We start from the raw sequence: 12,429 nt of genomic DNA, 5'->3' as shown, positions 1-12,429 counted from the left end.
GTGCATTTTGGTGGTCTTCCAAAGCGCGGATACTGGATAGAGTTTGGTTCTAACATCATCTAATGCCATCACCAGTCAGGGCGGGATTAGGATTTTCGCAAGCCCTTAAAAACTGAAAAGATGATGGTGACTCTCTTCCCTATGTAATTAAAAATGGAAATACATTTAGAAATACTTAAATCAGAGTGAACGCAAGACCTTCCCTCTAGATTTTCTTAAATAAAAATTCCTAATAAAAATCTCATCAAAGCTGAACTTTTTTCTGCTTTTCCCTCCTTTAGACTTAGTTCACCTGCCTGTTCCACAATCCAGCACTCGCAGGCTCTTTAACCCAACCCACGCGGCTTCTCGCAGGTGCCAGCCCCAACCCACGAGGGATCTCCTTCGCTCCTCCCACCTGACCCTTCGCCCCGCCCATTGGGCTCGCCGTCGTTACGGCAGCGCGCCGTCGCCGAAGCCCGGCAGCAAATGAGCGCAGGCGGCAGCAGCTCTCCGTCGTACCCTCGCAGGCGCATGCGCGCTCGTGCCGGGCGCTTCTGAAGACCTGGCGGAGCCCGGCGCGGATGGAGGCCTGAGGGCGGCGGGGGCGGAGCGCACCGCGAGCTGGGGGCATGTCCGCGGCGGGCGCCGTCTAGAGGAAGGCCGAGCAGCCGCCACCACGCTCTCAGTCGCGGCGAGACGCAAGCGAGCCAGGCCTCGGGCCGCGGCGGCGATGCAGCGACGGCGGCGCCCTCCGCCGCCAGCTTCTCAGCTGCCCGAGGGCTGCGGGGGAGGCGGCGGCGGCCGCGGCGGGAGCGAGGAGGTGGAAGTGCAGTTCTCCGCCGGGCGTTTGGCCTCGGCCGCGGCGGTTTCGGCGGCGGCGGCGGCCGCGCGCAGCACGGAGGAGGAGGAGGAGCGGCTCGAGCGCGAGCACTTCTGGAAGATCATTAATGCCTTCCGCTACTACGGGTAAGAAGCCCGTGGCGGACCCCGGCGCAACCCATCGAGGTGCCCGCCGGTCGCGGCGGACCCGCCGGAACGGGGGCGCCCGCCGCGCTCGCCCTCGGCCGCCACGCCTCCGGGGCGCCCGGACCGGGCCGCCAGATCTGACCTTCGGGCCCCTGAGTCACCTCGTACCACCTTAAGCCCCTCCCGGTCCTGCACAGCCGCGTGTCTGCCGCGCCGTCTGCTGCTCAGCCTCGTGTCTTCTAACCTCAGGATCAGATTAGCTCTCTTGCCTTCCATCCCTCGTTAAAGGTTTGGCTTTGAGGCCGGTGGGGTGACCGGAAAAGTCCTGTTAACAATTGCAGATAGAAGATGATGGTGGTAAAGTCGTCCGGTGCTGGGCATGATCTGTATGTGTTGTCGATGTCCTCCGAACTGAACACACGGAGAACCCAAGTTCACCTACACGTGGGATGCCGTAGGACGAATTTCCCCAAACTGTTGCCAGTTCTTGTGAGAGCTGTATAAGATTTCCACCCCAACCCCTTTGGCGCTTTGAACGTACAGGCACATTAGTGGTGAATGATGGCGCTCAATGTCTTTAACTGGTGGGTGAAATTAAGGTCGGAGGTGGTCCGGATGTTCTAAAATTTGCTAATTATTAAAGAGGGAAATGAGAGCAGGCGCAGTAAAGAACCGCTTTTATGATCTTTTATTCTGCAAATATGAATCGAATTCTCACTATGGGCTGGGCACAGTGGTAGGACTTTCAAACACCCTAACTTCCATTTTTCTTCTTTCTGGATAGATGTTAAAATAGCGTAGTCACAAAATTATAATTCCAAGTTCTGAAAGGGACTTAGATTTTCAGGTAAATAGAGCACTTTTATTCGTGAGAGTTGAGTCCACTGACGGCTATGTTCTAAGTCTGCAGTTGGAATGAGATAGGACCTGCACAAGCAAAACTGTTCCCTTAGATGGGCTCCTGCTGTGATTTATGCAAACTTTTTTTTTTTTTTAATTGCTTGACTGTGACCTCTTCAAGGGCAGGGACTGAGGCTTATTTATTTTTGTGTCACCAGTGCTTGGCATATGTTGTTGAAGCTCTATTTTTAACAAATAAGACAAGTAGTAGCAAAGAAATACATTCGTCCTTCCCAGATAGCTTGTGAATTTGTGACAAGTCAGCAGTTTGTTACTATTTTGAATTTGGAAACTTGCTTAATAAAAGACTAAAGTTATTTAGGATCTGGTTGCATTTTTGTAACAGGAGTTTTTGAAGTGCAGAGATCTTGATGAAACAATCTGATTCAACCCAGGCGTAGGAACTGGGCTGCATTACCTATGGAGCTCAAAAGGGAATTAACTAGTGTGGGGATTTTATTTAGTATCAACAGAGGGAGGAAGGCAGACAACCACAAAATTGAATTTGATGCAAGTATTTCAGTCACACAGGGAGGAGAAACAACTAACCCTAGATTTAGATAGCTAGGAGAGGTAGGTACAAAAAAGTCTGGTACATTTTACTATTGAAAAATCTAGAAAATGATACTGGAGTGTGTCCTGGAAAGATAGTGGACCCAATTAGTTAAAATGTGTGTCTCTGCTGGTTCTAATATATTAAGACTAATTTAAAATTGATATTTAAGATTAGGTATCAAATGGGCCTTTTTGTGAGCGGACAGGGACCGTTGACTGGGAGTGGGGCTCAAGCATGGCAATGTAGAAGAGTGCTTGTGTGCATATTCTAATGGTCGTGATACAGTTTCCTATACTCCAGTCCCTCTGTAGCAGTTAAATGTGGGATTGAGGGTAATTTCATTTTTTTAGAACAATCCTTTTTATTTGCATGTACTCTTGATGAAACACTTCTAATAGCCTGAAAATAGTATTAAAAATATGCTTTTAAAAACATCACTGGAAGGACTAGGGGTATAGAAAGCATTTTGTAGCAGAAAATACACCGGGTTGTTCCATTCCAACATTCTGTGATCTAGACCTGCGCTGTTCAATACTGTAGTCACTAATCGCATCTGGCTCAATTTAAGCTTAAGTTAATAAAATTTAAGATTCATTTCCTCAGTCTCACCAGCCACACGTGGCTGGTGTCTGCTATATTGGACAGTGCAGATGGAAGCCTTTCCATCACTGTAGTAAGTTCTGATGGACAATCCTATTCTGAACCTTTAGCAAGTACTTCTAAGTTTTGGAGAGCTTAGTTTCACCGCTAAATGTTTTTTTAGTCGTTATTTGGGGATTTAGATTAAAGGTCTCAGGGCAAGAAATGACTTAATATTTTTCCAGTGGCTTCTAATTTTGTGTTTCCTACAGGTTTTGCTTAGATGACATATTTCGATTAAGGCAAAAATGATTGTCGCATTGAGGCGAATAGTAAAACAAGCAAAAAACAAAAAAAAGTTGTTATCCCTAAAATATCAATCTTGTTATGAATGAAGATACTCACATTAGAAGATACTACAGTTGAAAAATTAAAGGTCTTGTCAGAAACATCCTACTTTTAGAAATAGCAGTTAAGTAAGATTTAAAAAGTTGGGATGTGGAGTTCTTTTGTACAGGTGAAGGAACAGGAATATAAAGAGGTGAACAGCTTGCCCAGGCTTACACAATCAAACTGTGATAGAGTCTGGCCTGAAGTCCAGGGTGGTTCACTGCATTAGTAAGTGGTGATATTAGTAAGACAATGTTAACCTTGTGTTTTAATACATTTTTAAAGTGGATTGAGACATTTCCCTTCCGAAAAGATACACTTTTCCTGTGTGGAATGCTAGAGTAGTTCAACAGGTGCAGAGGAATGGGTCTGTGACCTTGGTCCTTGTCTCAGACCCAGTATCAGACTCACCCTGATGAGAGGAGACTTAGGAGTTGGGGTCACTGCCAAGACCAGCCTTCTAGAGAGAGCTGAAGGTAGAGATACCCTTGAAATATAGCTGGTCACTCTATTTTCTCCCCTTAGTCACCAGAGGATACGGCCTCTCGGCCTCTCGCTGCTGACCAAGTTCAGAACCAAGGGGAGCCTGAAGGTTGTAAAACATTCCTTTAAAGCGGCGTTGGGAAATTCTTTAAAGGGCTGGGCAATGAATATTTTAAGGTCAGGGGCTAGGTATTCTCTGTTATAGCTATTCAACTCTGCCCCTTTGTGGAAGCAACCATAGGCAGTATGTGAACAAATGCATATGGCTATGTTCCAGCAAAAGTCTTTATAAGATGGACCCAATAGCCAGGGGGTCATAGTGTGCCCCCCCCACCTTAAAGTACATTGGTAGTGTAAGCATTTCCAGAGTAGTGAAGTTAGCCCCATTTAAAATAGTATAGTAAAGATTGGACTCTTGTGTCAGCTTCAGTACGATCTCACTTATTCAGGAGACTCACTGTGGATCTATGTTATGGACAGTTTTGCAGACCATTAACAAATCAAGGGTTAAGAGATATGCTGTGCCTCGTCCTGTTCTGTGTAGTTACATCACTTCTGTATCAGTAATTGACAGTAAACAGGTGCGGGCTCTTCTGACCAATCCATAACTTACCTCAACTACCCGGCAATCATGGAAGTTAAGTAGTCCTCATGGAGAATGAAAAATAGCACCTAGTGGGTATATAACTGAACATTTATTGATTGTTATTTGCATAGGCTGGAATCCTGAGATTCAGTTGGGACAAACACAAGACTTGTGTTTTAGAAGAATTCATTGGGAGTGGTAGACTTCATCTGGGGACAGCATTCCTAGGGAGCAGGCCTCTTAGGAATCTTTTGAGAGACCTAATGAGGGCCTGGGAGAGGTAGTGATTTGCAGAGAGTTTATGAAGTAGAATCGAAAGGATCTGGAGTTGTGGTTGTGGGGTCTGTGAGAAGAGGCATTTTAGGATGACTCATTTGCTTCTGACTAGAGTGGATGTATGGCGTACCATTCGTCAGTGTCAGCCATATGGGAAGAAGTGCAGGGTGTTTTTGGGGGGTGATGATCATGTGCTAAGTTCAGTTTCGATATGTTGAATTTTGAGGGATGCTGAGAGGGAGGTTGTGGGGCATCCAGTGCCCAAGAATACTAGAAACGAAGTACTGTGAGACTATTTAACCAATTGACCCTGAGTTGTACCCTTCACAGCTCTGCTGTTTGCGTAACACATTATGGTCACTTTAAATAGTTCCTTTAGTGTCCTACTCTATTTTATGGGATTGTAAATTGGTACAATCCTTCTGAAAATCAGTTTGTATCAAGAACGTTAAAAATACTTATCCTTTTTTTTTTTTTTTAAGATTTATTTATTTTAGGGGTGCCTGGGTGGCTCAGTTGTTAAGCATCTGCCTTCGGCCCGGGGCGTGATCCCGGCGTTCTGGGATCGAGCCCCATGTCAGGCTCTTCTGCTGGGAGCCTGCTTCTTCCTCTCCCACTTCCCCTGCCTGTGTTCCCTCTCTCACTGGCTGTCTCTCTCTGTCAAATAAATAAATAAAATCTTAAAAAAAAAAGATTTATTTATGTTAGAGCTAGCTGGAGGAGGGGCAGGGGAAGAGAGAAAGGGAGGGAAGCAGACTCCCCACTGAGCGTGGAGCCCACTCTGGGGCTCGATCCCATGACCCGTGAGATCATGACCTGAACTGAAACCAAGAGTCAGATGCTTAACCAACTGAGCCACCCAGGCGCCCCAATACTTACCCTTTCTAACTTGATAATTCTTCTTTTGGGAATTCGTAGTATTTTTTTTTCTAAAATACAGACAGATTTAGAACACAGAAAGTTTGTCATATAAACAAGTGAAAGTATCTAGATGCCCAGTGTTTGAGAAATAACTAAGAAAATTTTGGTTGCATAGGTGGGATGTTAACAGTCATTATAGTCATTTACACTATAGTCAGTAGAGAAATTTTTTTTCTGATCTGGGAAAATTCTTTGACAAAGGTGAAGAATTACAAGTGCTTCTAAAAAGTTGATGTGCATGGGAATCATTTGGAGATCTTGTTAAAAGGCAGATTACATTTCAGTAGGTCTTAGGTGGGGTGTGAAATTCTTCATTTCTAGTTACCTCCAAGTGATGTGCTGTTTTGTGTATCACGTTTTGACTAGAGAGGCACTTAAATGACTTTTTCTTAACAACAGCAAGGAGAAATATGCCAAAAAGTTAGAAGTGATTGCCTTTAGAAGAGGGATTATTAGTAGCTTTTTTTTCCTGGAGTACTTCTAATTCTCTACATTTTTTGTATTTTCACTGTGAACATACTAGTTATATAAATGAGGTATACCTACCGTATTTGAGCTGTGTTTCAGGCCCTGGGCTAAGTGATTTGTGTGCATTACTTTGTTAACATTTTCAGTGAAATCCCATTGCGTTGCCAGAGGAACATAATAGTACCTAACCTCGTGGGGTTTTATGGAGATTTTTCAGAGTAATCCATGTTCAGTGACTTGGTGTAGGGCCTGGCTTTTATTTAAATCTCAGTAAGTGATAGCTTCTATAATCATCATTGTCACTGTTGTTATTACGTAGTACCTTGTTTTGTATGTGAGACAATTGGGATACAGAGAAAGGAAGTAACTGGCCAAGGGTCGCATAATTTCAATCCAGATCTGTTCGACTCCACAGCTCACTATTATTTTTGTCTCTAGGGGGACAACAGCAAGCATCAGGGTAGCCTCTGCCAACTTAATCTTTCCACGTTACCCTGCCATTCCCCCTTCGCCCCTGACCGCCACAACCACCACGCACAAGCTTCTAAATACCTGGTCAGGTTACTGCTTTACTCAAGAGCTTCTTCAGAACTTCTTTATTGCTATCCAGAGATCAGTAATTTGGCATAAAAACGAGACGATTATTTGGATGAATAGAAAGATTCGGGCAACCAAATGAAAAAGTGTTTTTCATTTTTATTTAGTATGGAGTAAATGCCAAAGAACATTGAGAAGAAAACAAACATTTATTTGTTTGTATATATAAAATGTAAAGAATGATACAGTGAATGCCCATGCACTTAACGCCTGGCTTAAAAAAAACTTCTTTCCCCTCAAAGAACATAACTAACTTGAATTTTCATTTCCTTGCTTTCTTTGTAGTTTTTTTACATGTGTTCAGTCCCTGTAATATATTATTTTTATATAAGATGGAATTGTACATTCTGTATTTTTCTGCAACTTGCTTTTTTCAACAAATATTTACATTCATGAGTTTTATCCATATTGTGTATAGTTGTAGTTTATGGAATTGCATTCCATTGTATGATTTTACTGTACTTCGTTCATTTTATTGGTGATGGACCACTAGGTTGTTTGCAGATTTCTTGTTTGTTATATATAACAGTGCTAATAAGAAGCTAGTTTATGTTTCATGGTGCCCATTTACAAGAGTTTCTTGAGTATGTGTCTAGGACTGTAATTGCTAGGGAGTGTGCATATTAAGCTTTACTGGGTAATGCTAAATTATTTCCCAAAGTGGTTGTACTAATTTATGCACCTCTCATCAATCAGTATGTATATATATTCCAGTTATTCCATATTTTTGGAATATTTCCTGTAGTCAAGCTTTTAGATTTTGCCCATCTGATTGATGTAAAATGGCAGTCATTGCAAATGTAATAATCAGCTTTTAAAAATGATGGGGTTTTTTGTTCATTTTCAGTTTTATAAATAGGTAATCCCCAAAGTGACCTTTAGAGTTATCTGGAAACTTCTGGAATGCAAATTGTGAATAATATCATGTAAAATGCTATAGAATTTCAATTTTTTCCTCTGTTTACTACTTTTGTAGTACATAAGATCCTTTGTGGTTTTTTTTTTTTTTTTTAATTCAGCTTGGTTGGTTCTTAGTTAATTTCAGAACACATTTTGTATATTCTTAAGTAACTTCACAGCAGTATTCTACTTGATGGAGAAATTTAAAGTATTCGTCTAGTTTGCTGAAAATTTTAAGTTTGGAAATTAAAATCATAAAAATAAACTAATTGTACATTAATCCTCTTTATGTTTCCTTTTTCCCTCCTAGTTGGTGCAAATGTTTACTTCGCTAGTTATAAACTATTTGTCTTTTGTTTGGTTGCTTAGAGAATTTGTAATAAGGTGAAAACGTAAAACTTTCTAAGTTGATATCCTTTAAGAAACCAAAGATTGTAAATCACAGGACAGTATCTCAACATGATAAAGGAATAACTGTACAGAAAGACAACCTTAAAATAAGATTGGACCTGGTGAGAATTCTTTTGCCAATTTAAAAAACACCTTTTATGTTTTAGCACCAGTATGCATGAGCGAGTGAACCGAACAGAAAGACAATTTCGATCACTTCCAGATAATCAACAGAAACTACTTCCGCAGTTTCTTCTTCACTTGGACAAGATTCGGAAATGCATTGATCATAATCAAGAAATACTACTGACCATTGTGAATGATTGCATACATATGTTTGAAAATAAAGAATATGGAGAAGATGTATGTGAAAGTTTGTTCTATTTTTATTTTAGGGTTTAACCTTTGTATTTTGAGGTCTTTATCTTTCTGAATTTCATTTTTATATTTTGCATGGGCCATTTGCTCTACTCAGTGTTTTCACTTACATGTTCAGGCATTTGATTAGGCTTAATAGAATAGTATGCCAGAAACTGGATTTGTCCACAGATTTTTTTTCTAAAAATAGTAAGATAATTGTTGGCATATTGCTGTATGTTTCACATAATGTTCTGACTGTTCCAGCCTATAGAGTTAGTGACTTTAATTTTTATAACCAACTTTACTAGCTGTGTAAAATTAATTTCCCTTGCTAAATTCATTTTCAGTATCTTGTATCTATTGATATTTATCTTTTACTTTAAGAAATGATTTTCACTTATAAATCTCAAGGGACTGGCAGTAATAGAAACTGAAGTCCTCTTTTTGTATCCACAGGATAGATACAGTTGGGCCACTCCAGTGTGAGCCTCTCCATGCTGCCCCATCAATGACCTGGAGGGACTCTCTTCCCTCTCTTAGAGAGAGAAGATGTCCGTCTCCATAGCAGCTCAGTTCTGGTCCTCTCCTGAGTAAAGACTGCTTAATTATATGGTGGTTTCATGATTAATGGACCTTAAATCTATTGAGGGTAGAAGTGAGACCACCAAACTTTTTTCATGTAGGATCTCAAGCTGCACTTGAACCCCGGTTGAGGTGAGAGGCTAGTGATTTATCCACTACACCATCCATATAGCCCCTTAGTAGCACGTCCGTTTGACCATATTCAAGATTGATTCCTTGGTCAGAAGCTAATTGATTTCTGTTTTTTAAACAGGGGAATGGAAAGATTATGCCAGCATCTACATTTGACATGGATAAATTAAAATCTACACTGAAACAATTTGTGAGAGACTGGAGTGAAACTGGGAAAGCAGAGAGGGAAGCCTGCTACCAACCAATCATTAAAGAAATTTTAAAAAATTTTCCGAAAGAAAGATGGTAAATAGTATCTTATTTTTAACCAATTTCTTTAAGCTATGTAAGCACTAAGTTTCTCTATAAGAAACTTCACATTTTCCACATATGGGTGTGTGGTGTTGTATGTGTTCGTAGATGCTTTATGTGAGGTTGCAGTTAATATTTTGAATACTCTTTGCTCTAGTGCTTAAGGGAAATCACTCCATCTGGAATTACTAAGGTTAGATTGAATGTTCATTATCAATGATGTTTTCTTTTATAATTTGCTAATGGCAATGCAAAAAGCTGCAGACTTTGCATTTTCCTCATTATGACAAACTTGTAAGTAGATGAGGGATCTGCAGCTTAGAGCAGAGATTCTTTTTTGTGCCATGAAAAGCCTAAGCAGTCCATTTTTCAGAATAACATTTATAAATGAATAAAATAAAATGCATAAGATCGCAAAGAAACCAGTTTTGAAGAATAGTTATCAAACTACTTAAAAAGCAAATTTGTGCTGTAACATGCTTTGTATCCTGTATCACATTAAATAAGATCTAGGAGCAAGTATAATTACTGTATTTTTGAAAATACTAGTGTATGTGTTATTTTGAGAATCTCAACTTCAAAATAATTCCAAGATAAGTTGCATGCATTTTATACTGCTCATACACTCTACCTAATTACCAGTTCTTGACATTTTACATTTTATTCTTTCTTCTTCCTGTTTCCCTCCCTCCTTCTCCTGCTTTATGTGATTATGTCTAAAACCACATATATGCACAATTATCATTTAAACCATGTGAGAGATCAGTTTGTATATATCATTTTTTTTTTAAAGATTTTATTTATTTGACAGAGATAGAGACAGCCAGCGAGAGAGGGAACACAAGCAGGGGGAGTGGGAGAGGAAGAAGCAGGCTCATAGCGGAGGAGCCTGATGTGGGACTTGATCCCATAACGCCGGGATCACGCCCTGAGCCGAAGGCAGACGCTTAACTGCTGTGCCACCCAGGCGCCCCAGTATATATCATTTTTTAACCTCTTAATACTTCAGAGTTCATTTCTTAAGAATAAGGATATTCCCCTCCATGAACACAGTGCAGTTATCAGATTGAGAAAATTTAACATAGAATACTGTTTTCTAATCTACAGTCTGTATTCAAGTTTTATAAAATTATCCTGAAAATGTTCTTTATAACACTTCTCTATCCAGTCTAGAATCCAGCCCTGGATATTATATTACATTTCATTATAACGTCTTGGTCTTTAATCTGGAACAGTTCTTGGCCTTTCTTTGAGTCATGATGTTGGTGTTTTTGGAGAATACAAGGAAATTATTTTATATATTCCTCAGTTTGAGATTATCTGTAGTTTCTTCATGATTGGATCTGGATCATATGCCCCTTTTCAAAATAATACGTAATTGATACGTAATTGATTGTTCTCAGGATATCACATTCAGAGTCCTACAGTGTGTGTTAGCCCCTCATTGACAATTTTAATTTTGATTAGCCATTCAGAATGTCACTTAGTTTCTCCATTGTGTACTTACTGTTTCTCCTCTTGCAACTAATAAACAATTTCTGAAGAGACACTTTGAGACCATACAATTAATATCCTGGTCCTGCTCAGACTTTCTCTGCCTTAGAATTATTAGCCATTGATGATTCTTGCATGAACTGGTCTGTCCTATGCTGGTTATGGAATGGTGATTTTCTAACTTTACAGTTATTCAGTCAGCATTCTACCGTATCTATAAACTATTACCTGGAAGGTCTAATGGTTCCTATTTTATTCAGTGGGTTATGATCCATTACCATTGGTTTTTTGTTGTCATTGTTGCCTCAGATTTATCCAGCATGAGTCCCTTCAAGTTGACCCCTGTGTCCTTTCACGTGGCCCAATTCTTTTTGAGCACGTCCTTATTTTCTGGCACAACAAGATATTTCAGTCCCATCATGTATCTTCCCTACTTTAGTCCTGAAATTGGATATTTTTCAAGGCCCTGGTTCCTTTAATGTGGAATGGTATGTAGAAACCAAGATCTGGCACTAGACATGCTCATTGTTACTGAGATGTTACAGCTTTTGAGCCTTTCAGTGGAACACACACACACACACACACACACACACCCTAGCATTTGTTCATACTGATCCCTTCAATTCCAATCCAACCCAACCCCAAAAGTTTCCTTCTTGGCTTCCCCTGTTCTCTATATCTGTCAGCCTTTTTCTGCAGTAAGAACCTGGCTTCTGGCAACATCAATACATTTACTCATTCACTCAGTCCTACAGTACTCACATAATGGTTTCAGAATTACTACCTCCATACCACTATGAAAAACAAACTACCAGCGTGAGTTTAGAATTTGCTAGCAACTATTTTTTCCCCTAAACGAAGGGTATTCATAAAAATATTCTTCACAAGTTGCTCAAGTTAGCTTGGCTTCGATCCCCTATCCTCGGTGTGGTTTTTTTTTTTTATTTGAAATTCAGTATATCGAGGTTTGTTTCTGGTTGCTTTCAGTTTTTAGGGTTCTGTCTTGCCCCCAAACCCATCCCTGTTGATTTATATTTATTTTTTGGTTTGTGGGCTATCCGTTATCAACTTGTGATATTCAGAAAAAGTGTTATTCCCTTCCCTATTCCTTTGATAGCCCATCTCAGCTCCTCATTCTCAATCCCACACCCCATGTAGGTAATCAGTATCATTAATTTCTTGTTTATCCTTCTTGTTTTTATTTTTTGTTTCTTATGTAAGCAGATACAGGTTTTTTCTTCTTAATTACCTCCTTTTGTTTCATATACAAAACGTAGCAGCTTGTGTATTTTATGTTGTACTCTGCTTTTTTCTCTTAACAGTATATCTTAGAAATAGCTACATGTCAGTTCATGGAGATCCTCTTCAGCCTTTTTTACAGCTGTAGAGTACTTCAGCCAATCTCCCGTATTTGGTTTTTTAAGTAGTTGGCAGTATCTTAACGATTATAAATTATGTTACAATTAATAACCATATGCATGAGTATTTTTGTACCTTTGGAAGTATATCTTTAGTGTAAATTCTTAGACATGGGATTGCTGATTTTGAAAGGTAAATTCATATGTAGTGTGGTTAA

General features: G+C 40.1%; 1 protein-coding gene across 2 annotated transcripts in view; it reads left to right on the top strand.

The window, feature by feature from the left end:
- Positions 1–469: 469 nt before the first annotated feature.
- The window catches only part of CARNMT1 (carnosine N-methyltransferase 1), a 38,921-nt gene continuing 26,961 nt past the window's right edge, over positions 470–12,429 (top strand). Inside the window, exons 1-3 of one of the 2 annotated variants that reach the window (XM_045781062.2) lie at positions 470–948; positions 8,162–8,357; positions 9,190–9,353. In XM_045781062.2, coding sequence (XP_045637018.1) covers positions 713–948; positions 8,162–8,357; positions 9,190–9,353 — 596 coding nt within the window. In that variant the 5' untranslated portion in view covers positions 470–712. Of the gene's footprint in view, positions 949–996; positions 1,533–8,161; positions 8,358–9,189; positions 9,354–12,429 lie in introns of those variants that run through there. The other variant, XM_087858928.1, reaches the window with a different exon arrangement.

This window comes from Ursus americanus, chromosome 34 (assembly GCF_024610735.1).
Source record: "Ursus americanus isolate L20-20 chromosome 34, mUrsAme1.1.p, whole genome shotgun sequence".
Lineage (NCBI taxonomy): Eukaryota > Metazoa > Chordata > Mammalia > Carnivora > Ursidae > Ursus > Ursus americanus.
This window is presented reverse-complemented; position numbering and strand designations above follow the sequence as displayed.